Genomic DNA, 26,208 nt, shown 5'->3' on the forward strand with positions numbered 1-26,208 from the left:
CTAACTCTTTACTTACCCCTCAGTGCGCCTCAGTACATGCGCCGATACACCGGCTCTCTTCCCAGAGATTACCGAAGAGAAGAAGGCGGCGCCTGTGAACTCCGATGCCCTGAATCTGCACCGAGGGGTAAGTAAAGCGTTAGGGGCATTTACCAGGGGTAACAGCTAGGCTGAGGGTCTATGTAGGGTAGGTTTTGTTTTTTGTTTTTAAAATTAAGGGTTAAGTTCTCCTTTAAGATTCTGTGTGATCAGTGGATTGACAAAGTGAACTTCCTCCTTAAAGGATGAACAGCCAACTTTTCAGGTACTCTTTCTACCTGTTTCCAACTTGCAATCTATTAAATTTTAAATTATAGTTCCCATTCATCTTTCAGTGAGGATAGCAGATCTGTGCCAGTGAAGATGCCCCAGTAGCTCCCCATCTTCTTTTCCATTGATTCTCAGCACATTCTTTGGGTCGCTGTCACTTACCTGAGTTTAGGGATCCCAAAACACTATGTTTAGCTTCTCAGCAGCAACCCAGAACCCACTGAGCATGTGCAGTGCCACTGACACACAAAGGATGCCTAACAAGATCCAAGATGGGGGGCTGCTAGGGGCAACTTTGAAGGCCTGGATAATTACTGCTATAGGGCTGCTGGACCCCTGGGCTGGTACAGTAAATCCAGTATATAAACCGGATTATTTATTAGGCTTTAATCCTAATTTAAGGTGAAGCTATTTTAAGCAACAGTAAAACAAATTCAATACACACAGACGAGAGCACAGGCTGCACAGAAAATCGACAATATAACTGCCATGCATGGGAAAGGGACACAACTAGGGATGCACCAAATCCACTATTTGGGATTCGGCCAAATCTCTGATCCTTTGTGAAAAATTTGGCCGAATACCAAACAGAATGTGAATTTGCATATGCAGATTAGGTACGGGAAAGGAAAAGTGGAATTTTTTTTCCTTGTTTTGTGACGAAAAATCAAGTGATTTCACTTCCCGACACTAATTTTCATATGCAAATTAGGATTCGGTTTTGGTTCAGCCAAATCCAAATCCTGCTGCAAAGGACAGAATCCTGGCCGAATCTCGAACCAAATCCTGAATTCGCTGCATCCCTAGACAAAAGCTTGGAACACACAAGCAGGAGAATTTTTAACAACCAAAAGGGAAAATAAATGACAAAAAAAAAAAAATCCTAACTGCTGGGTGGTTAGAGACTGACCAATCACATGCACACAACTAGCGACATTTATTTAAGTAGAAGGTGAGTGAAAGCAATGGGTTTGGCCAGCAAATAGCATTTTCTGATAGTAGATACATTTTTCTTATAGATCAGTATTGTAGTGGAGACCATTCTATTAAAAAATATATATAAATGTACAATTCAAGGTTAAAAAAAAAAAAAAAAACATTTTGGCAGCCAAACTTGCGATTTACTAAACAAAGAATAAATACATGAAACAATTTATACACAGAGGTGATTTACATGTTAAAACCCTAAATGTCAGTTTTACCGCATGTTATAGATCGGGATGGTCGTGTCAAAAATAGTAGTCACAATTAGGGATGCACCAAATCATTCATGAAACATTCAGCCAAATACTGAATCCTAATTTGCATATGCAAATTAGGGACAAGAAAAAGTGGAAATAACATTATTTTACTTCCTTGTTTTGCGACAAAAAGTTGTGATTTCCCTTCCTGATCCCAATTTGCATATGCAAATTAGGATTCAGATATGGTTTGGCCAGGCATAAGGATTCGTCCAAATCCTGAAGCAAATCCTGGATTCGGTGCATCCCTAGTCACAATGTAAAAAGTGCCGGCCAAGGAGAAAAGAAGCCGCCAGTATCTACTGGGCTAAATATACTGTACTATTGGCAATAAAATAGAATTCGCTTTGTCTCTATAGAAGGAAAATACTTTGGGTTTGTTCTAAAACTTTGGTTTAAGGAAAAATTAGCGAAGGCGTCAAGAGTCTCTTCTACGGGTTTAGAGCTGACCCGGTTAATAAAATAGCTTCTTTATTAAAGGTACGGAGTGAGTGAACAACAAACGTCTACAAACAATTGCCCATGGAGTAACAAGTGGGACGTACGGTGAGGAATCTAAACACACAGCCAAATCTCGCTTACCTTCATACAGGGAGGAAAGTCTCAGCAGCCCCTAGTTTTAAATACAAAGGAAGGTTCTTTTGATTATTACAAAAAAAAAAAAAAAAAAAAAAAGGGACCCCTGTATGTGGGGCAGATACAAGGCAGGCACTGTAAGGCTTGGAGGTGCTTCTTTCCGCAGATGAAAACCAGGTATTATTGCTAAGGGATCTAGCACGGAGATTCTAAACAAATAGAGGGGGTGCCAAAAACCATGGCAGGTGCTCAGGACTTGTGCACAGAAGGTACGAGGTGCAGGGAATGGGGCATGACACAATTGTGCTTTTGGAAAGTGCAAGGAGAGTAGCACCAGTGGGGGGTTAGCTTTGCCTTGGCTGTTGCTGGGATGGTCCGGGGCACAGGGTGGATGTATAGGGCAGCACCATGCTAAGTCACATAGCAGTTTTCTAGGTAGAAATGTGGTGGCTTCCAGTTGTGGATCAGCAGACGGGATAGTGGTTACCATTGTGCAGCAGATTAGGGGGACACTACGTGGGGGGGGGCCTGGCTTGCTCAATGACGTGGTTAATAGAAGATAATGGAATAATATCCTCATCCAGTGGTTCCTGTCATCAACAGGAGATGTAGGAAGTCTCTAGAAAGGAACGCTCCCCTCCATGTGTCTGTGTAATTCTATAAGAAATTCTCCCGGACGATAAAAAAAAAAAATAGCCTTCTAATAGGGATAACATCTAGAGCGTGCGATGCAAGAAGAACATTGGTCGATTTCACTGGTGTTGGTCCAAAGGTTCTCGGTTTCACAGGGTTGGAAAAATCTCATAAGTACGGCACTTCGGTAAGTTTGTACCATTTAACAGTCTCCTGGTTCAGGTTGAAATCCTTCAAAGGCAAAGTTACTCCCCCGAGGAAAAAGTTCTCCCGTAAAGACTCCGCGCTCAGGACGCTCAGCTGCAGCTCCCTCTGCCTCAGCGTTTCCTTGTTGTACCCAGAATACACCAGCTGCAAAGAGAAACAGGGACCCTCGTTTCATTTCTCTGATAAAGGAGAGGGGGGGGGGGATGTACAGCTTATGGTACTGGCCAACGGTACATACCATTTCATTAAACGTCGGGTTGCAAGTTTTCCTGGAGACTTTGGTTTTGCGTTTTGATGTCTTGTGAGGGTCGGGGAGAAGGTATGTTTTAACATACGGATTTGGGTCAGCGTTGTCCTCGGTGACCTGCAAGAAAAACAATGTTACCAGAATACTGGATCATTTCTAATGGCTATCAATGCGGTTATGAGGGACAAAGCAAGATTTGCTGAACTGAATCAGAACCATCAGGAATAATAAATCCCCTTTCAGTTTGTGCAAATAACAAACCTAACTGAATACGGTCATGTTCCCTTTAAAGTCATGTGACTAAAGTACTGAATTGTCCTGCATTTTAGAAAGTTAATGTCACGTCAATAAGAGTAAAGGGAAACACACACAACTTCTGGGTTACTTTACAGGCCATTGAGTTAAACAAAAAAAAAATAAAAAGTCTATTACCAAATTCTTTATGTGCATCACCATGATGAACAAGGTGCCGTTCCTGTAGGAGATTGAAAGCTTTATTTCTCCTTCGATCCTTCCCAACGTTGGGCTAAGAGGAGGTTCATCTGAAACAAACCAAATGCAGACATCAGTGGGGGGCACAGGGGATTCTACAGACTTGAGAAGAGTGGAATTGGCAGAATACCCAATATATCAAAAATTATAATTATTTATATATTATTTAAAATTATATTTAGGGTAGTAAACTACAACGCTCTACACCTGGAAGCCTGATGGTAATGTTCAAGTGCTGCACAATTTGGAAATGTGTTCTAAGCATGAAGCAATGAGACTTTAAAACAGGAAAGATTAAATGGAGATTCAACCCTACCAAGTGGTGTGACGATTGCATCACATCCCTCTGATTTATCGTCTCGCAACAGCGGGTGGAAGAATGTATAAACCAGGTCACACTGTGGGATTAAAGTGTAAGGTTAGTGATACAGAAGAGTAGTATTGTTCTATGCTGGAATCAAGATGTACCCTGGAAGCCGGTGGAAGATGATCTGACCTGCTCCAATGGATGGTCTGCAAGTTAGTTGCCCTACTATATCTTGTAACTGTTCCTACTTACCCTTAGTACATATCAGTAGGCTACACCAGTGATTTATAAAGCAGTCAGCTAAAAATCCATGGAGGCCTTGGTTAGATGTGACACTGGTAGAGGTAGGGTATGACCTGCTATTGTTTAAATGTGGCTTATAACAAAATTAGCAATCCTGAAATTCAGCATTGGATTTCTGAAGCCGAACTCCTGGCTCTTGGCATTACCTCTGCTACTTCTGGGGAGCTTCCCATTAGGCTCTGAATGTAGCTGTTCAACTCCACTTTCCTTTTGGCTGCCACCTCCTTTATGTGGGTCCTGCCGAGAACCACTTTGCTTGGGAATCTGGAACGAACAAGAGTCGGCAGAATTTCCACTCTGATTCACCTTATATTGCAAATTGGTAAACAGTGCTGCAGCTACAACAGTATACCCAGCCGGACACACAATATCCCTTGGCTTCGCTAAAAGGAAACGGCATGAGCAGGAGCTTACCCTGGAAGTTTCCACAGAGGGAAGAGGATGCTGAGTTTGTTGTGCAATTCCTGAAACTCGTCAAATGTGCGGAAAATGAACGCCGAGTTATCCTGCCCCTCTCTCACCACCCGCACCACGTAGATCTGCACAAAGAAACGGTTACTAAAATACATAAAAAAAAAAAAGCTTTCTGAGATAAAAACCTCATCTAGAAGAGTTTTCAAGCTTCTACCCAAATGGCAGATGTTAAAGGGATTACATCATGATTTTTAGGTGTGTAGGTGCATCTCAAGTCATTTTGCCTGGTCATGTGCTTTCAGAAAGAGCCAGCACTTTAGGATGGAACTGCTTTCTGGCAGCCTGTTGTTTCTCCTACTCAATGTAACTGAATGTGTCTCAGTGGGACCTGGATTTTACTATTGAGTGCTGTTCTTAGATCTACCAGGCAGCTGTTATCTTGTGTTAGGGAGCTGCTATCTGGTTACCTTCAAATTGTTCTGTTAGGCTGCTGGGGGGGAGGGGCAAAAGTGAAGGGGTGATATCACTCCAACTTGCAGTACAGCAGTAAAGAGTGACTGCAGTTTATCAGAGCACATATCACATGACTAGGGCCAGCTGGGAAACTGACAAAATGTCTAGCCCCATGTCAGATTTCGAAATTAAATATAAAAAATGTTTTTGAGAAATCTGTTTGCTCTTCTGCTGGATCAACATTATTAACTGATGTGTGAAAGTATCCCTTTAAATGTGTTAAAATCCCCATTTCCTAAAATTTAAGGTAGTGGCGACCTCTAGTGGCTTCAGCCTTTCCACGTGGCTCTTTGCACTAAGAGGAGACAACAGTAGAAGGGATGGGAAGCCGAGACGTACATAGTACTTATCGGGGTTGTATCGCTTGTGATACGTAAAGATTGTGGCTTCCTTGATGCGGCCATCTTGTTTGAGGGTGTATGTTTTTGGAGAGAAGGACAGAATGGCCTCATCGTTGGAAGGCAGCCCAGCAAAGCGCTGAGCCAGGTTGTGAATAAAGAAGTTGAACTTGGTGGCAACGCTCCCCAGACTCGACTCGATTAATCTAAACACAAATAAAATCCACAGTTAGAGCGGTCAATAATTGCAGCCTTTGATTGGAGGACATGAATGAGCTCAGTGATTGGCTTTGTACCTGGTGAAGAAGATGGTGGCTTCTGTGTCTGTTGCTTGTGGCTGGAGGGCGTCATGAACGTATTTCAGATCCTGAACCCCAGTGAGTTCCGGCAAGCCAGAGGGCAGCATCTTTAGGGAATAAAAAGGTTTCCAGTGTTTAGATCAAGTAAGGAAAAGCAAACAATATCAATCACTATACAACCTGCTTGTATACATTATTAGGTACATTATTTGAGAAGGGGGCACAGTTGACACCCACCAATATTTATATATTCCCTCCTGCTAATATGTACCACATACACCAACAATTAATTGAATAAACCCCCATTGATATTTTGTAGGTGACACCGGAGCTTAATGACTCTGTAGCCAAAGGGAAGGAGACGAAAGTGATAAATCATTGTTTTTCTGTTCAGTGCTTAAACAATTAGTCAATTCTGTGACACGTTGCCTACATAGAGAGCCAGGCTAGAAATTATATTTACCAGAGACAAAAGGTTTAGGAAAAGGCTGGTGTGTTTCCGGAGAAGGTTGTAGGCTTGGCAGCAGAGATCCACAAACAGCTGGAAGCGACGGGTGGGTTTCTCTCCCCCGTTAATAACATAGGCCATGTCTGAAGTCAGCACGAATGGGGCACGGTCTCTGGTAAGGAAAAGAAGGCAAATTGATTTTAGGACAGACCAGTAGAGAGATACTATAAAATTATGAAAGCGTAGGTATTCCCCTGTACTAAGCACAATTCAGCAGGAACAGTCCCCTAAGTTTGCTCATAGTCTGTACAGAGAGATCCCATAAAACTATGGCAGCATAGGTATTCCCCTGTACTAAGCACAATTCAGCAGGAACAGTCCCCTAAGTTTGCTCATAGTCTGTACAGAGAGATCCCATAAAACTATGGCACATAGGTATTCCCTGTACTAAGCACAATTCAGCGGGAACAGTCCCTAAGTTTGCTCATAGTCTGTACAGAGAGATCCCATAAAACTATGGCAGCATAGGTATTCCCTGTACTAAGCACAATTCTGTCTGACCGATTCACAGCAAAACAGGCCAATTAAAACCATTATCTGATTTCTTTAATTTGATTATAGTTACCTTTTAAAGCTGCCAAACATCTGAGCGTGTCCTAGAAACTTGCCAAAGTCAATATGAAACATGTGGCCCGTGGTCCTCAGCATTATGTTGTCATTATGTCGGTCACAGATTCCAAGCACGTATGTAGCCACGCAGCATCCGGCGCAGGAGTATATGAAGTTTTCTGAGGCCTTTGAAAGCAGAAAACAATTCTGTCAGATCTTCTCCTTGCATTTCCAAGATATATTAAAGGGGAAGCGTGCCTTAAAATAAACTCTTATTGTCCTGTACATAATGCCCCCATACATTTCTAAAATAAATTACACTCATTTACTCCCATTTAGGCCTATTTCTATTTCTCTTAGTCTTTTTGCTTTCCTTATCTGCTTATTTCAGAGTGCCCAATTACAACTCCCAGCACACTTACAGCAGAACATTAACTTAACTTAACAGATGGTCTTACTGTCCATCAATAGGCATTCTGAAGAACAAGCATAACCAACAAAGCCACAGAACCAGGAGGAAACTACCAATCATGAACAAGGCAAAGGGTTTACCCAATCAGTGCCTGACACAACAGCATACTGTGCAACTTACCTTTGCATAGTCTTCTTCAGACGGGTTGTACTTCCTGAGCCATTCCGCCAGAGGCTTATCCTTGAAGGAGCCAGTCACCCCATACTCCACCTGGATCTTTCTCAGGGTATCAGAGGAGAGAACCAGCTCCACCATACCTTGGGAATCAGAAAGAAAAATCAGTACCAGTTGGTGCAAAACTATAAAACCTGAAATAGGGTAAAATCATGTAACATATGATCAGACAACGGCAAAACGATCTCACAATAAGGTTACACGGTGTGGCACACGGACAGGACCACATAAGAGACCAAAGCAAAGGGACTGTAAATGTTGGATGAAATAAGGGAACGTGTCCATAAGCCCTACCTCTGTCTCTGCCAGTGGACAAGCATTTAAACAGGACCATTCGCAAGTCCAGGCCTTCCTGTAGCCAGAGTTTGTCCATAATCTTAATCATCTGCAGAGCCAACATGTCTTGTCGCAGATCTTCTCCCACCTGAGGGAAAAAGTGAAAATCATGATAAAAATGTTTAGCCTGTGGGAAAAGCAGCCCCCCTATGCTATGGAAAGCTGTGCCCTCACTGCTCAGTAATTAGCTAGGCCCTGCAGCCATTGTCTTCGCTGACTATGGCTGCAGGGCCAATAACCTGCATGCTCAAGGAGCCAATTCCAGTACCAGTGGGGGTTAAAGGACTTATGTCCCCCTTAAAACCTCACAGTTCTGGGGCTTTGTAACTGTGTGCCTACATTGTAAATTCCCCTGCATCCATGGAGGACGTAGAGGGCTTTTATTTACCTTGAACATGGAGTTAATCTCTTCCCCTAAAGGATCCACATTGACCATAGCCACTTTAAGAGGAACGGCATTAGAGTTGAAGAAGGAGCAAGCCTGCAGAGAATGAATAACAGGGTTACACGGGAAAAGCACAAAATGCAAATCCTATTGCTTCCTTGCATCCTACATTTCTTACAACTGGGCTGAACTGTCCATTAGCGAAAAAAGGTCTCAAAAGTAATATATCAAAGGACCCATTTTCAGCATTAGCCTACCTTAATGTTCAGTTCTTTGGCTACCAGGCTGGGGCTCAGAGGCAGGCGACACTTGGTTTTTCTGAACAGGAGTTGGACTCGCTCCATTCCTTCCTGAAGAACAACCTGGAAACACAATTCAGGGGTCAGGTGACTGGGCCAAAATCCCTACAGTAAATTGAGCAATCACTTGGGAATGGTACAGAGTATAGCAATGACATGCAGTGTACTTATTGTTTAAGGGGAACACTCACTGCTGTTATATCTTCAGTTTGCATTTCCTCGATCACTAAATTTAAACCAGATAAACTAAATAAGAGCAGGACACAAATACAAAAGAGAAGATCTTACCTGTCTGGCTGAGCCATTGGCTTGCCGTACTTTTTCCGCTACAACGCCAAGAAGCTGCGTGAGTCGGGTCTGCTTCTCAAGCTCCTCTCTCAGACCCTTCCCGCACACCGACAGGAGGGCTCCGAGGATGCGCTCGTATCTAGTGCCGAAATAGGGATCATTCAGCGAGTCTTTCAATAGCCTGGAAAAGAGTCAATTAGTCAATTAGTATCAGGTATTGTGACATAAAACCATTACAATAACAAAGAAAGGTGTATCAGCTTACCAGTACAAGAAATGGGTGATACGAATGTTCCCCAGAGCTCGAGTTAACAGGAATCTCACTAAGGAATTATCCAAATAAAGTTCATATTTTAAGGCCTGAAATACAGAAAAAGGGGCACAAGTATAATATTATGTTGCTCGTGTAAATGGGAATTAAAGGACTCAGAGATAATCCAGCAACACAAAGTTGGAACATAGCTCTCACCTGTACAAACTGCGGGAGGAAATCCACCAACTCGTCATCGCTCAAACCCTCTTCCACCCATTTTACTGCCATCGAGCGAACTTCCTGGTCAGAGAACCTAAAATACAATGAATCCTATGGTATCCTGGTAACCAACATATGTACACAACAAGGCAGCTTTTATTTTAAAATCAGATAAAATGAATTCCCATGAAAGGGATGGTTCACCTTCAAACAACTACGGTAGTTGTTTTCAGATAGATCACCAGAAATAACGACTTCGTTTTTTTTCAGGAGGGGAGACTGGGTTAGGAGGGCACAGCGCCGGTGCTCAGGGGCAGCGGTCTCGCTCGTTATCTACTGGCTCAAGACCCAGGGTGAGGGGCAGCAGCAGGCCCGGGTGGGATTAGTTCGGAGACTCTTTCTAAAGGAGTTGGTGGTGAAGGAGCTGGGCAGGGACAGGATCAGCCTGGCCCAGGAGGAGAACTGTTGGCTCAGTCCCGGATCCGCAGTGTCAGTGTGGCCACGTCTGAGAGCGGCATGAGCTGGAGGAGCGAGGAAGAGGGAAGCAAGGGAGGGGAAAATCGAGCGCCGCAGAATGGATGGCCGCCCTGTTTTTTGCTTTGCTATTTTAAAGTTAAATTTGTCTTGGTGTTTTTTTTTCCCATTGTATACAAACTAATTTTTTTTTTGAAAAAAAATTTATGTTACAGTTCCTTTAAGGCTCCCAATCTGTATCTCACCTTGAGTCCAGTAGCTCCAGGGCACTGACAGCAGTCATAGGTAGCCATTCGTGGATTAGAGCGTAGATGTCACTTAAATAGGCTACATCCCAATTTGGGGCACTAGCCAAGATCTTCGGAAGGCTGTTTCCGTGCTCGAGGCAATAGTAACGTTTTTCCCATAAAAATGCTTTCTCCTCCTTTGATAACCTGAAATAAATAATCATAAGCAAAAAGCAGAGACTTAGCAAAACAGTCGTTCTAATGGGAAGGTACAGCATTAGGGAGATGTTGCTTTTATAAAGAGAACAGAAGATTTTGCCTAATTTTATTTCTGCAGTGCAGTATAGTAAATGTCTAATCAGCTTAAGGTGGCTGGTCATATATGGGCCAATATCAGCTGCTGACTTGATCCATTCAAGCCAAGTTGGCAGCATATTGGCCCCAATATGGGGATCTTGTAATGGGCTGCCTCATTTATATCTGGCTGAATCCCATCAGACTGCACAGGCTCCTACTGGGATCCAATTGTTTAGCACCCAGCAATGAGACCAGCCCTGTTCTATTTTAAAGCAGAAATTACACCCAGAATCAGGGCACAAGGAGAGGATCAATTGGCTAATATCAGAATGGCTCAATTCCAATTGCTGGTTGAAATTTAGGCAGGATCCCTGCCATTAAGCAAGACAAGACTTCTGGGATTTTCCAGAGAGAAGAAGTAGAAACAGTAGCGTTTATTCTTCCATTATTGATATTGTGAGAATGAGATTTCTCAGTTACTGTGCCATCCGCTGAACCCAATAAAAATGGTATTTTTTGAAGTTACAAACCCAAATGCCGACTCCTTGGCGAGAAGAGATAGGAGCCTGCTTTTGTTTTCTTTATCCAGCGACTCGATACTCTGCCAAGCACAGCTCTTGGTCGGATGTGGTGGGATGTACACAATGTCGAAGGCGGGTGAGGGAAAGTCAACCTTAATAAAAGAAAAGTTAACACAACAACTGAGTTATTGCCATAAACATCACAGAATAAAGATGCAGTGGCCACAAGAAGTACCTGTAAAACAATTCTCTGCATCAGATTGGCCTTTCTAGTGGTGGTGGTGGCAGGGACGGGGCCTGTATGGAATGAAGTCCAGAGGTGTAAAAGCTTGGTTCCGCCTATCAGCATTCTGCAAGCCAAACAGAAAAGCATCACAAGGGTCAGATTGTCCAAACACATAACTGATGTTTATTTATATACACATTCACATGAAATCCCTACAGCAAGCCTTCATGAGTACAAAGAAGGGGAAGCACAAACTTGCTTTTATCCTGAGAGAGGAACCTAAAAAGCCACGACCCTCAGTTTCAGATGGTAAGGGACAGCTTTACTGGTCCACCACCTGACACTGTGCACTCCAGCAATATTTTATACCTTTCTGTAGTATTTATCCTTCTGGGTTTTATACTAATTTATAAACGATTAATCGGACAGCCGGTAGAATATCCATCGGCAGCAGTGCATGAGCAATCCAGCAGGGGGTGCACTGAGCATCTGGCATTTGGAAAGGCAAAACAAGCAGGGAAACTGGTTGAGAATAATGAGCTGGAAAGCACCAGACCCAGCAACTCATTTCCCTTTGGCGTAGGTTTATATAATATAGTAGCAACAAAGGTTCGTAGGGTTATTTGTCTCTTATTTTTGCTCAGGCTGAGCCACCAAGCACTGACACGAACCTACAGGGGGTGACAAATGTTTAAAGGGACAAGTTTTACTGATTAATAGATTGAATAAACTATATTTACAACTAGGTGACAAAATACGCCATCTGTCCCCATTTAATCCACTCCCTTATACTGATCCCCTATACTTGCTTCTAGGCATATAACTAATAGCCTACGAGGGAATGCAGATATACAGAGACAATGGAAGGGTCTGTGACTGGTAAAAAGCAGCACATTATTCTTGCCTTTCCTCACCCACAACAAATGACAGTGCGTCTGAGTGGAGGCTCCTTACACTGGATCAGCACTGGAGATTGCTTGTTAATGTATCACTACATGCCTGGAGACACTTAGAATTCCGGCCCGTTACTTCCCTACATGCTGTGTGCAGTGCAAATGGAAGTCAAGTGCTCGGGTCAGTACTGTGACATTTATATCTTGAGTTCTGGACAAGGTGGAAGGAAATCCTGGGTTCATGATCCATTTCATCTGAAGGAGTGCTTTGCTTTTCCATCAGCTCATACACTTGGGACTCCAGAGATAAATGTACTCACATGCCAATGTTAGTTCTCTAAACTGATTTACACCCACACAAGGCAGCAACGTTTACAAATCATAACACTGCCCTGCACCCGCACTGCTTGTGTAAGATAATATTAGCTCTGCTGGAATGCAAACCACTATTGGAACTGTGATACATTCCAGTGCAGGCACATGACTAACACTCACCGTCTGAAAGTGAAGAGAGGTAAGGAGACCCGACCCAGCATCTCCGGCCCCTTTCTCTGCTTGTTGGCATCCGGAGACCCCCCGCTGTTAGGATTTAATATCCCATAAAGCGTGAGCTGGAGAATGGACTCTAAAGGCAGCTGTGAAATCTGGATGGGGAATATTATCCTGGGGAAAAAACAAATGGTTATTCAGCACACCTGTCTCCATTGCTTGTTAAGGTTGTACAAAAAGAAACTTTCTAAATACAATCAATTAAAAATTCAGTACTTTTTCTTAAGTAATCAAGTTTATCGTCACTATTTCTCTCTCAGCATCTGTTTCTCTTCATTCTCTCTTCATGCAGCAGTTGGGTGTCAGATATTCATTGACGGTTAGATCCAATATATCTTATAGGGGGGCTCCTTTTGCCTAGAAGATGTATTAGAGGTCACTCTATTAAACTCACCAGACATCATGTCTCTCTACATGCAGGATTTGTGCAAAAGGCAGGTATTTTGTTAGATTTTGTTTGTACTGGAATCAGTTATTTGAGTGAGCTCTAATACATCTGCTAGGAAAGGAGCCCCCCTATAAGATATATTGGATCTGTCAATGGATATCTGACACCCAACTGCTGCATGAAGAGAGAATGAAGAGAAACAGATGCGGAGAGAGGAATAGTGAAGATAAACTTGATTATTTCAGAAATAATTCAGAATATTTGATTATATTTAGAAAGTTTCTTAGAAGCTTATATTAAATTTTCATTTTTGCAATAGTTCCCCCATTAAATAAAATCCTTTAAAATGGGTGAAGCTTGGAGAAGTTACTGAAAACCTGTGAGAGCTGATGTTGAGGTTCTATGTCAGCTAATAAAACAAGAGCTCTACCGTTTGTGTGTGCTGCCTCATGCTAATGATCTTGGCTACACTAATAATAGAGTTTCCTGTTTCAATAGGCCATGCACCAATGTGTAACCAGGCACAAACAAGAATCAGCTGGCAGCAAACACAATCCCTTTCATCACACCAGCAGGTACATGGGAAACCGCCGCCGGTACTTACAATTCATCCCACTTCACGAGGTAAAAGAAGCTTTTGTATGTTCCCACTTTTTTTGACTGAACTGGCTTAAATTTGTCTTTTCCGTTGTGGATTAGTGAACAGACCAGGTAGTACTTTTCAAAGCTGGAAGAGAAACACGAAACAAATATAGTTAAAAAATGAAGGCCAACAAATGTTTAAGAATCCAGCAAAAGCACTTAGTATAATAAAGAAGAAAATAGTTTCCATGCAGGAAGCAGCTGGATTTATTCAAATACTTCCCCAACTTTCTACTTGTGTCCATGCCACATTAACTTTCTCTGTACCCATAAATCACCCATAAATATTTAACCTATAGACTAAGCATAATAATTCCAAGCGATGGGCAATAATGATTCTAGTCATAAACTCAGCGGTAATAATGACATCAGGCACAGATAGAGAGTATTGATACCAGGCAGAACCCGAGAGAGAGTAATGATACCAGGCACAAACTGAGAGGTAGTAACAACAGCAGGCACAAGCTGTAAAAAAACTCTGGCACAAACGGAGAGGTAGTAAAGAGAGAAGGCTAAAAGAGACTGGCAGGATTGAGACTGCCAGTACTCACATCAGTGCTTGCTTAGGACAGAGACACACACCCAAAACAGACAGGCTCTCACCAGGACACCCAGCCAGTGGGAATTCCATGGGCAGCAAATATGGTGAATTGGAGGTGATCAGTGGAGGATCGCGCTTCCTTAAGGGGCCGGCCACCTGGAGGGCAAGTGACTGCACTGTTTCCAGAGCTGAAGTGAAGCTGGAGCAGGTTATGGAGGTCCGTAGTCAGCAGGGCTAAGGTTTCCTGTAAAGGGCTATCACACTGCCCAGTGCCTGCAAATGAAACAAGGAAATGCTTGCAAAGGACTGTGGGACAAAGAATTTTATCATAACATTTTTTTGTTGTACTTACTATCTGGGGCTCGTTGGTCAGAAGACAAATTTGTAGGTGAAGTCTAAAAACAAGAAATTCAATTCAGTCTCACATAGTAAATTATTGTTTTTTTTAAGAGAAACAATGACCAATAGAAGCTCAGACCACCCACTCCAACTCTGTGATAATCACTGTTACAGATATACAGCATTTATTCATGACTTACAGCATTCCTTTCAGTATAATAAAGTTAAGATGGAATACTGCACTGAGACTCTTTATAGCCCATCTATCCCACACAGGAACTAAACTGGCATTTACGTTTCTACATGACGACTCTACAATTTGATTATTCAGTGCACGCCATGAAAGAAGAAGATCTCTCGGCCATCCACAAATGTGCACGTGTTTTCAGGCAATAGCTGTGGGTCTGGGAGGAATCATAGTGCTCCCCATTGTGGTCTGTGGAGAGTCAGGGTCACTAAGAAAATGCCTACTGAGCAGTAGATTAAGAAGTTCCTGTGCCAAGGACCCCAAATGAGTTGGTACGGATTAAAAGAATCAGACTAGAAGGATATTCCATTGCCTGACAAGGAATTAGAGGGAACAGGAATGAAGGAGAGACCCCTGACACAGGGCTGGTCACTATAGTAATCCCTGCTCTTTCTATCCTGACATTATGATAGGACGATGAGCTGTGTTCCCTACAAGCACAAGTGCAGTTACCTCTATGCTCCGGCTGCGTGGAAGATTGACAGCCCTGCGCAGCTTCTTCACCGACTCCGTAATGGCCGGAGTTTCTACGCTGCCCACCATCTTGCAGATGTTCCGCACCACTTTCATCAGCTGCTCCACTGCACGGTATGGATTGCTCTGGAACAAAATGCAGTCATTACTCAGGCTGCCCGCTGCTCAGTTAAAGAACTAAAGTTTAACAAAAGCTTAGGGACCCACTAACAATATGAAGTGCACATAGAATAGAAATGTCACAATATAAGGCTGATTAGTAATTAATACACATAATTACTACATGGCAGAACAGAAACCAGTGCAATTAGCATCAGAATTGAATAATCAGCAAACCTGTAGCATCAGTTTATATTACAGCCAGGGAAGCTCATTTTCTGCTGGATAATTAGTGACGAGCCCTAAGCTTAGCTTCTCAACAGCCAATCAGAGCCCACTGAGCATGTGAGTGTCACAGACACTTTCCAAGATGGTGACCCCCTGTGACAAGTATGAAGTCCTGGATCATTGCTGCTATTGACAAGCTCAAACTTTAGCCTCGTGCAATAAGTTCACTATAACAGTTTAAGCCATATTTATTTATAGAGTTTTGTTCTCCTGTAATGACATAGAACAGTCTGAATGTTTTTTATATTAGGACTGGTCTATAAAGGATTTTTAATCTTCACACTGGTCACTTTCAAGGAACACAGGACAAAAACCATTATATTTACATGCACTAGTATAAGATAAGAAAAAAAAAAAAAAAGAGGTGAAGGCGAGAGAGAGACAGAGACAGAGACAGAGACAGAGAGAGACAGAGAGATGTGGTACCTCGTGCTTAAGGCAAACGCTGACTTGCTCGTGATACGTGTCCAGCAGCTCCTCGATGCTTTGCCTGTAACAACACAAACGATTAGATGATCATTTAATGTTGCATCTGCAGTGGGAACTTTAACTTAATTTTTAAGAAAATTCTAAGAATGTTGCTAGGGTCCAAATTACCCTAGCAACCAGGCAGTGGTGTGGGTGACAGAGGAAATAGAAATGAGAATTACAGCTGTTCTGTTACTGGGAGCTTTAAATACAGTGTTTCTATCACAGAGCAACCAATCAGCAGTACGTTTTAGTATGTTGTAGAATGGATCATTCTTGGCAACTTTTTAGCTTTCCTGCTTCTACCCCAGCAGTCAAAAAAAACTATTTCTCAGCGGGGCTGCAGATGTATTATTACTACTTTGTAGAAATTCTCTTGGAGGACTATTGTGCATTTTAATAGGCTGCCCCTGACCCAAGAGATAAGACAAAAGGTTATATTGAGAGAGGTTTCTTTAAAAAATGAACCTAGTGGTGCAGGACTACATCTCCCAGCATGCTTTATGCTACAATCACATGTTAAAGTAAACTAAGGAGTAAAAAGTGTGGTTAAGGGTTTGGAGACCTTTCAACCAGTGTTCTGTGTGACTACAATATGAGTCTTAGTCTTATAATAAAGTAACGTTGTATTAATTACCTGGTAATTGGCTCTTTGAAAGGCCTATCAACCACAGCCAGGTGTTTGTTAAGGTCAACCGAAGACGCATCATCTTCAGCCTGTAAACATTTGTATGCAAAGTTAAGCCATGTTTGCACTTGGTCAAATTGTTACTTGCATTCATTTCCATCAAATTTGTGGGTCAAATTTCTGTATTTTTTCACTTTTATTGTCGGGTCCCTGTTGCTAGTGTTTTTACATTTTGTTGGTGAATGTATCTGCATTCATTTCCATCATTGTTGTGGCCTTGTTGGCTGCATTTTTGATTTTGAAATTTGTCACCTGCATTCATTTCCATTAAGGATGCGGCCTTATCTGCAATTTTGCATTTTTATTGGTGAATTTATTACCTTCATTCATTTCCATCAATGATATGGCCCTGTTAGCTGCATTTTTATTTTAAAAATTGTTACCTGCATTCATTTCCGTCATTGCTGCAGCCGTGTTGGCTGCATTTTGTATTTTGAAATTTGTCACCAGCATTCATTTCCATCTTTGGTGTGGCCGTGTTGGCTGCATTTGTATTTTAGCATTTGCTACCTGCATTCATTTCCATCATTGCTGCAGATGTGTTGGCTACATTTGTATTTTGAAATTTGTCACCTGCATGTTTGCACTTTTATTTGTGAATTTGTTACTTGCATTAATTTCCATCTGTGTTGTGGCCGTTAGCTGCATTTTTGCACTTTTATTGGTGAATTTGTTACTTGCATTCATTTCCATTATTGTTGTGGCCCAGTTGGCTGCATTTTTATTTTGAAAATTGTTGCCTGCATTCATTTCCATCATTGTTGCAGTCCTGTTGGCTGCATTGTTATTTTGAAATTTGTCACCTGCATTTTTGCACTTTTATTGGTGAATTTGTTACTTACATTTCATTTCCATCTTTACTGTGGCCCTGTTGGCTGCATTTTTTTATTTTGAAATGAGTCACTTGCATTTATTTCCACCATTGTTGCGGCCCTGTTGGCTGCATTTTTGCATTTCAATTGCTGGGTACCTGGTGGTTGTTTTTTTGCACTTTTATTGGCACATTTGTAACTTACCTGCATTCAAGTCCATCATTACTGCAGTCCTGTTGGCTGCATTTTTTATTTTGAAATCTGTCACCTGCATTTTTGCACTTTTATTGGTGAATTTGCTACCTGCATTCATTTCCATCATTGTTGTGGCCCTGTTGGCTGCATTTGTATTTTGAAATTTGCTACCTGCATTAATTTCCATCATTTCTGCAGCCCTGTTGGCTGAATTTTTTATTTTGAAATGAGTCACCTGCATAAATTTCCATCATTGCTGCACCCTGTTGGCTGCATTTTTTCATTTTAATTGCTGGGTACCTGATGGTTGTGTTTTTGCACTTTTATTGGCACATTTGTAACTTACCTTCCTTAAATTCCATCATTGCTGCAGTTCTGTTGGTTGCACTTTTTATTTTGAAATCTGTTGGCTTTGTTTTTGCACTTTTATTTGTAAATGTTACTTGCATTCATTTCCATTATTGTTGTGGCCCTGTTGGCTGCATTTTTGCACTTTTACTGGTGAATTTGGTACTTGCATTTATTTCCATCATTGTTGTGGCCCTGCTGGCTGAATTTTTATTTTGCATTCATTTCCATCATTGGCTGAATTTTTTATTTTGAAATGAGTCACCTGCATTAATTTCCACCATTGTGGCGGCCCTGTTGGCTGCATTTTTTCATTTTAATTGCTGGGTACCAGTTGGCTGTGTTTTTGCACTTTTATTGGTAAATTTGTTACATGCATTAATTTCCATCATTGCTGCAGTCCTGTTGGCTGCATTTTTTATTTTGAAATATGTCACCTGCAGTTTTGCACTTTTATGTGTGAATTTGGTACTTCCATTCATTTCCATCATTGTTGTGGCCCTGTTGGCTGCATTTGTATTTTAAAATTTTGTACTTGCATTCATTTCCATCATTGCTGCAGCCCTGCTGGCTGCATTTTTTATTTTGAAATGAGTCACCTGCATTAATTTCCATCATTGCCGTGTTGCCATCTTGGCTGTATTTTTCCACTTATTAGTAAATGTGCTACAGTATCAGAACTCACCGTTCTGGCCAGATCCCTGTTCACGGTGCCGTGAGAGAGCAGCTGCAGCCGGATTTCAGTGTCCCACTTACGGCACAGCTGGATATACTCGTGGCTTCCCAGGCAGTGTTTGCTGTTGAGATAAAAGTGCCAGACCAATTAACAGAACATACATTTTCCCATTACCTGCAAGTCTTCAGTTGGTTATGTTTTTAATTTATTTTGTATGATTAATGAATTATTAGCATTATCAGGGAGTTGAACACAGAGATGAGCGCTTACATGTGGAGGGAAAGTGAAGCAAGAAAGTGAGACTAAGATAATTCCATGGCATCAAGTCTGTGACTCAATATCTATATGGTAAAAAAGGGGAGGGGGTGAGGGGTACCTGGAGGGCCATGGAGTGACTGTGTGGTAGAAGCAGTGAAACATGCATGCGTATTACATCACAATGTGTGTGCATTGGGACTTTGAGGTCTAGTGGCTAGGACACACCAAGATTCATCACTGCACAGAGGGGCAGGGAGTCTGTTACTCAAGCAGCGGGTGGAACTAGAACACTCTGATAGAGACTAATGAAATTTTAATAGTTAACACATAAAAGAAGTAATGTTGTTGAGCACAAAACACAGTGTTCTGTAGCTGCTATTATTTTGCTTACTTCTGCAAAACCTCCTCTTGCCCGCACACTTTCAGGACAGAACTCTCAATATCCACTTGGCTCAGGTCGTCGTGGACCCAGCACAGCGCCTGCATTATCAGCAGCTCCACCGGGGAACTTACTGTGAAAACAAGATAAAGAGTAACACATTTATTGCAGCAAGTTAACAGTCGAGATCAGAGACTTATAAACAGGAAGGGTGCACATGATCGGAGTGGTTACTTCTCTTGTTCTTAAATGTACTGTGGGTTAATGAGTGTCGAGGAGATGGGCTCACATTCACAAAATGCCTTTAATCCTCGGCAAAGTCTTTTACTCTTGCTGACGAATAACTTCAATGGAATAAAAACGGATAAGTAACAAGGGAAAGAGAAACTCACCATCACATGTAAAAGTCACGGGCTGCTGCAATCCTCCGATTTCTATGGAGACTTTAATGTTGGCATTCTCTGCGCTGAGGTTCCGCTGCAGCATCACGGGGCTCAGGACAAATCCGGGGTTGTTCTGCAAACAGTTATTGGGGTACCTCTTCCTGAGCCTGGGAGGAGTAAAATAGGGGGACGTTAGAAACTGCTCCGCTTTCGCTGAAATCTTTACAGCAAAGCCAACAAGTGCTTTATCCCTCTGTTCTGATTGGCTGATGCAGCGTTGCTGTATTTCATGGGAAATTGAGGATGTGTTGATAACCCTATGGAAAGCCTCTGCATATTAACCAGGGCCTTGAAGTCCACAAGGAGTAAAAATTAATCAGAGATCCTTGTTTTGCAATCTGAGTTGGGTCCTCAAACACAGTAACTCCCTTCCTGCCCCATTAATAGGGTTAGGGTTAATAGGGGGTTACTATGTTTAAGAGGAGTTGTGGGTTATAGTCCGTTATTTATGCACCTATCACTGCCAGGCAGGAACAATATTCCTCATTATACAAGTAGAGCTCTCCAGTTCAGCAAGCTGGTTGCTAGGGTCCAAATTACCCTAGCAACCATGCACTGATTTTAATATGAATAGGAGAGGGCCTGGATAGATAATAAAAAGTAGCGATAACAAATATGTAGCTTTACGGAGCTGTTGTTTTTTTTAGATGGGGTCGGTGATCCCCCATTTGAAAGAGTCCAAAGAAGTAGGTTAATAATAAAAAAAATGAAGGTCAATTGAAAAGTTGCTTATTGGTCATTCTAAAAGTTAACTTAAAGGTGAACCACCGATTGATTCTGCTCTGTACCCTAAACAAGAGCTGGCATAAGGCAAACAGTAATTATTCCTGCCCTATTTAGATGTTGATGTAACAGGCACGCAGCGAGTCTCACATTTTCCATGACAGTATCTCCGCTCAGATAATCATCTCAGCACCCTGTCAATGAATCGTTAATGAAGGGCCCCGGCAGATTCGCAAATAATGGATTGCCGCGTAAGGGCCATGTGAGGCCGGTGTATCCAAATGGCACAAGACTGATGCAACTTTGATGCAAGGCAAGAAAACTATAAAGAAAACAGCAAGGCCCTGAAATAACAATAACAATTACCCTCTTCACCCAATAAAAACAAAAGCAGAACTGGTTTTACGTACATGAGGTTTCTAGATCTCATAACGCAAGGGGTAAGATCAATTTTGCCGTTTATAGAGGTGGGAGGGAGAGATAAGAAAGTTTTTGGCTGAGACAGACCAAACAAATCAATGAAAAAATAAAATATATGAAATATGAGGGTAACAGAAAATACCATTGAAAAGAAAACCCCATAACACACACACATACACACATACACCAAACTCCCCACATCTCAAAGCTGTAGCAGCCGGACTTCTATATCCTGTATCCAGTTCTGTCACATTTCGTTGTTGTGCCCAATTCTATTGCCTGTGCAGAGAGAAAAGGGCAGAATTCTCTGGCAGCCATTACCCCTCTGACAAATGCACACAGCTCAATAACACTGCTGCTTTAGCTGGAGGGAGGACACACCTGGGGAGAGGATTCTAAATCGGCCTCTCCAAGCTTAAAGGGATACTGTCATGGGGAAAAACCATTTTTTTCAAAATGAATCAGTTAATAGTGCTGCTCCAGCAGAATTCTGCACTGAAATCCATTTCTCAAAAGAGCAAACAGATTTTTTTATATTCAATTTTGAAATCTGACATGGGGCTAGACATATTGTCAGTTTCCCAGCTGCCTCCAGTCATGTGACTTGTGCTCTGATAAACTTCAATCACTCTTTACTGCTGTACTGCAAGTTGGAGTGATATCACCCCCTCCCTTTTCCCCCCCAGCAGCCTAACAACAGAACAATGGGAAGGTAAACAGATAGCAGCTCCCTAACACAAGATAACAGCAGCCTGGTAGATCTAAGAACAACACTCAATAGTAAAATCCAGGTCCCACTGAGACACATTCAGTTACATTGAGAAGGAAAAACAGCAGCCTGCCAGAAAGCATTTCTCTCCTAAAGTGCAGGCACAAGTCACATGATCAGGGGCAGCTGGGAAATTGACAAAATGTCTAGCCCCATGCCAGATTTCAATATTGAATATAAAATAAATCAGTTTGTTCTTTTGAGAAATGGATTTAAGTGCAGAATTCTGCTGGAGCAGCACTATTAACTGATTCATTTTGAAAAAAAATGTTTTTTCCCCATGACAGTATCCCTTTAAGCTTGGGGAAAAAATCTTTTTTTCCAAAACACATCAGTTAATAGTGCTGCTCCAGCAGAATTCTGCACAGAAATCCATTTCTCAAAAGATCAAAAAGATTTTATTTATATTTAATTTTGAAATCTGACATGGAGCTAGACATAGTCAGTTTCCCAACTGCCCTCAGTCATGTGACTTGTGCTCTGATAAATTTCAGTCACTCTTTACTGCAAGTTGGACTGATATCTCCCCCCTCCCTTCCTCCCTCCAGCAGCCAAACAACAGAAGAATGGAAAGGTAACCAGATAGCAGCTCCCTAACACAAGATAACAGCTGCCTGGTATTATTTATTATTAACATGTATTTATATAGCGCTAACATATTGCGTAGCACTGTAAAGTAAATGTGATTATACAACAACATCACATGAATTACATACATAGAATATATGGAGTAACAAACATCACAGTCAATACAGGTACAAAAAGGTGAGGAAGGCCCTATGCATAGGCATACAGTCTAAAGGGAAGGGAGTAATACACAAGGTGTGGGAGTGGGCAAGATCGAATTAAGTGGGTGAGAAATGTGGTATTGCGTTTGGTAGTTAAGCAGAGTGAGGGTAGGCTTCTCGAAAGAAGTGCGTTTTCAGAGATTTCTTGAAAGTAGAAAGGTTGGGAGAAAGTCGGACAGACCGTGGGAGAGCGTTCCAGAGGAGGGGTGCAGCCCTTGCAAAGTCTTGAATGCGAGCATGTGAGGAGGTAATGAGAGAAGAGTTGAGTAGCAGGTCAGTAGAAGAGCGTAGTAAGCGAGTGGGTGAGTATATAGAGATGAGTTCAGAGATGTAGGGTGGGGCAGAGTTTTGAAGTGCTTTGAAAGTCAGTGTCATTAATTTGAATTTGATTCTGAAAGGTAATGGAAGCCAGTGCAGGGATTGACAGAATGGCGAGGCAGAGGAGGAGCGGTTGCTGAGGTGTATGAGCCTCGCAGCAGTGTTCATTATGGACTGGAGAGGTGACAGTCTCTGGAGGGGGAGGCCAATTAAAAGAGAGTTACAGTAGTCTAGACGCGATATGATGAGAGAGTGAATAAGAGTGAATGGTAGATCTAAGAACAACGCTCAATAGTAAAATCCAGGTCCCACTGAGACACATTCAGTTACATTGAGTAGGAGAAACAACAGGCTGCCAGAAAGCAGTTCCATCCTAAAGTGCTGGCTCTTTCTGAAATCACATGACCAGGCAAAATGAGCTGAGATGCACCTACACACCAATATTACAACTAAATACACTTGCTGCTTCAGGAATGACATTTTATATTGTACAGTCAATTATTTGCAGCGTAAAAAGTGTCATTTAGAAATAAAAACTACACCATAAAAATCATGACAGAATCCCTTTAATGGGGATGCCGTATCCCTGGGATGTTCCTAAAATTTTCATTATCATTGACTGGATCTACAGCCGTGTCTCTCTAATACACTCCTGGGGGGGAGTGAAGTACAGTTCAGAGTATGACATTACACAGAGCTCATGCACCCCGTCTTACCTAGGCACAACACCCCCAGATCCAACACAATAAACTCCCTGCCGCTCCAGCACCAGCAGCCTAAGTGATTATATATGAATATTAAATCATCACCCAAGGATATATCATTATAGTTCTGTTTATTCTTCCTTATGAGCATTCCCTTATCCCGCAGCACTTCCATTATTGCTACAAAATAACATAAGTGCACCCGCTGTGATACCATTGTTAGTTAATAGAAAAGGAATTTCCGGGAGCTTTGTAGCTGGCCGTTGCATTAAGAGGGTGAAATACAATTGGAGAGGTTTTTTTTCTTTGTATGATACACGGATGCCCACGAGCATAAGAGACAAATTGAGAATTTCTACAGGTATCCTGCTGTGCTGCAAAATATCTCATTATAGCGATGATCCAATGGCACAATGTGAAGGTAAATGGAAAGGACATGAATCAGGCAGGTGCTGTCTGTCTCATAATGACAATATTCTGCGTAATCCCGAGCCCAAGTGCCCTCAAGCCAGGAAAGCTGGTGACTCATTCTGATAAACCTTAGTAAAACATATAGGAGATTATGTACCAGGAAATCCAAATGATTAAAGGGGTTGTTCGAATTATTCCATTTTTTATTATTTGTATTTTGTGACTTATTTAGGTTTTTATTCAGCAGCTCTCCAGTTTGTAATTTCAGAACCCTGGTTGCTATGGTCCAAACTACCCTAGCAACCATACAATGATATGAATAAGAGACTGGAATATGAATAGGAGAGACCTGAATAGAAAGACGAGTAATAAAAAGTAGCAATAACAATACATTTGTAGCCTTACAGAGCATGTTGGTATTTAGATGGGGTCAGTGACCCTAATAAGAAAGCTGGAAAGGGTCGGAAGAAAAAGGGAGTGAGGAGAGATTCAGTTCTGTTTTGCCGAAAAATCTGTGAAACTCCAAAGAAATTCAAGAAAATCAGCGAAACGCATTGAAGTCAATGGGTGTCAAAATCATTTTGATGTGACAATTTTTACACGAGCAACCGTTTTGTCCAAATGCATTAAAGTCAATGGCCGTCAAAATCATTTTGACGTGCAACAATTTTTAATTTGTCAGAAATTTTTCAAAGGTGAATTTTTGCAGCATTTGAGAAAACATTCACAGTCAGCCAAGTGCAGAAATTCGTAAAGGCCAAATGAAAAGTTGCTTAGACTTGGACATTCTATAACATACGAATGGTTAACTTAAAGGAGAACTAAACCGTAAAAATGAATGTGGCTAAAAATGTCCTATTTTCTATAGTGAAGTTATTGCACGAGGCTAAAGTTTGAGCTTGTCAATAGCAGCAATGATCCAGGACTTCAAACTTGTCACAGGGGCTCACCATCTTGGAAAGTGTCTGTGACACTCACATGCTCAGTGGGCTCTGATTGGCTGTTGAGAGGCTAAGCTTAGGGCTCGTCACTAATTATCCAGCAGAAAATGAGCTTCCCTGGCTGTAATATAAACTGATGCTACAGGTTTGCTGATTATTCAATTCTGATGCTAATTGCACTGGTTTCTGTGCTGCCATGTAGTAATTATGTGTATTAATTACTAATCAGCCTTATATTGTGACATTTCTATTCTATGTGTACTGTATATTGTGAGTGGCTCCCTAAGCTCAGTAAGTGACAGCAGCACAGAGCATGTGAATCAGTGAATCAGCAGAAAAGAAGATGGGGAGCTACTGGGGCATCTTTGGAGACACAGATCTTTACTGCTAAAGGGCTGTGGTTGCCTTGGGCTGGTACAGAAGCACAAAACATCATATTTCTACCTACTTCTTTAGTTAGGCTTTAGTTAAAACTTTAAAGGTGAATCGCTCCTTCTTAAGGAGTGAGGCTCAATTACATCATCCAAATCCAAAGGCCACAAGCTGGTGTATGAAAACATCCCCATCCTGATCAATATGTGATAGGCGCTTGTATAAGTGCCAGAAGGGTTGGGAGGAAAATCCAGCAGGGCAAGGACTATATGTGAACACAAAGAGGTTGAGCAGTGTTTGTATGCAATTGTACCTGGAACAAATCTAATTTCACAAAATGTATCCATTTCATATGATGTTTGTCTGCAACTGCACTGAGAACAAAGCTGAATAACCCCAAAACATATACGTTGGTTTGGGACCGGTTATCCAGAATGCTCGGGGCCTGGGGTTTTCCAGATTTTTCTGTAATTTGGATCTTCATACCTTAAGTCTACTGGAAAATCATATAAACATGAAATAAACCCAATAGGCTGGTTTTGCTTCCAATAAGGATTAATTATATCTTAGTTGGGATCAAGTACAAGCGACTGTTTTATTATTACACAGAAAAAGGAAATCATTTTTTAAAATTTTGATTATTTGATTATAATGGAGTCCATGGGAGATGTTTTTTTTTGTAATTGTGAACTTTCTGGATAATGGGTTTCTGGATAACGGATCCCATATATATTATACCAGATTATTACATTACAGCAAATGCGGGTATCAATCCCACACATTCCCATTATCCATTGGGTGAGTCTTAACAACATAATTCATAAAAAAATACATACTTTGGAACCTATTGAGCAACGTGAAACCCTTTCCTGGTTTTGAGATAAAGGGACAAATAAGTGCTCTGTCGCAACCTGCAAAATCACGAGAA

The 26,208-nt window shown here is 41.7% G+C and overlaps 1 protein-coding gene across 4 annotated transcripts in view; it reads right to left on the minus strand.

Annotated features, from left to right (window-relative positions):
* Window positions 1-1,227: 1,227 nt before the first annotated feature.
* pik3c2a.L (phosphatidylinositol-4-phosphate 3-kinase catalytic subunit type 2 alpha L homeolog) overlaps window positions 1,228-26,208 on the minus strand; it is a 41,404-nt gene continuing 16,423 nt past the window's right edge. For all 4 annotated transcript variants that reach the window (XM_018257228.2, XM_018257229.2, XM_018257227.2 and 1 more), the window contains 30 exons: window positions 19,784-19,941; window positions 19,404-19,524; window positions 18,764-18,875; window positions 16,673-16,752; window positions 15,994-16,057; window positions 15,160-15,306; window positions 14,473-14,515; window positions 14,183-14,393; window positions 13,542-13,664; window positions 12,496-12,663; window positions 11,117-11,231; window positions 10,891-11,033; window positions 10,082-10,270; window positions 9,360-9,456; window positions 9,156-9,250; window positions 8,891-9,071; window positions 8,561-8,665; window positions 8,307-8,399; window positions 7,877-8,006; window positions 7,529-7,665; window positions 6,953-7,122; window positions 6,343-6,499; window positions 5,877-5,986; window positions 5,582-5,786; window positions 4,730-4,854; window positions 4,462-4,579; window positions 4,022-4,103; window positions 3,646-3,755; window positions 3,205-3,330; window positions 1,228-3,110 (listed from right to left, as the gene is read on the minus strand). In XM_018257228.2, the coding sequence (XP_018112717.1) occupies window positions 2,928-3,110; window positions 3,205-3,330; window positions 3,646-3,755; window positions 4,022-4,103; window positions 4,462-4,579; window positions 4,730-4,854; window positions 5,582-5,786; window positions 5,877-5,986; window positions 6,343-6,499; window positions 6,953-7,122; window positions 7,529-7,665; window positions 7,877-8,006; window positions 8,307-8,399; window positions 8,561-8,665; window positions 8,891-9,071; window positions 9,156-9,250; window positions 9,360-9,456; window positions 10,082-10,270; window positions 10,891-11,033; window positions 11,117-11,231; window positions 12,496-12,663; window positions 13,542-13,664; window positions 14,183-14,393; window positions 14,473-14,515; window positions 15,160-15,306; window positions 15,994-16,057; window positions 16,673-16,752; window positions 18,764-18,875; window positions 19,404-19,524; window positions 19,784-19,941 (3,898 nt within the window). In that variant the 3' untranslated portion in view covers window positions 1,228-2,927. The remainder of the gene's footprint in view (window positions 3,111-3,204; window positions 3,331-3,645; window positions 3,756-4,021; window positions 4,104-4,461; window positions 4,580-4,729; window positions 4,855-5,581; window positions 5,787-5,876; window positions 5,987-6,342; window positions 6,500-6,952; window positions 7,123-7,528; window positions 7,666-7,876; window positions 8,007-8,306; window positions 8,400-8,560; window positions 8,666-8,890; window positions 9,072-9,155; window positions 9,251-9,359; window positions 9,457-10,081; window positions 10,271-10,890; window positions 11,034-11,116; window positions 11,232-12,495; window positions 12,664-13,541; window positions 13,665-14,182; window positions 14,394-14,472; window positions 14,516-15,159; window positions 15,307-15,993; window positions 16,058-16,672; window positions 16,753-18,763; window positions 18,876-19,403; window positions 19,525-19,783; window positions 19,942-26,208) is intronic.

This window comes from Xenopus laevis, chromosome 4L, assembly GCF_017654675.1.
Source record: "Xenopus laevis strain J_2021 chromosome 4L, Xenopus_laevis_v10.1, whole genome shotgun sequence".
Taxonomy (NCBI): domain Eukaryota; kingdom Metazoa; phylum Chordata; class Amphibia; order Anura; family Pipidae; genus Xenopus; species Xenopus laevis.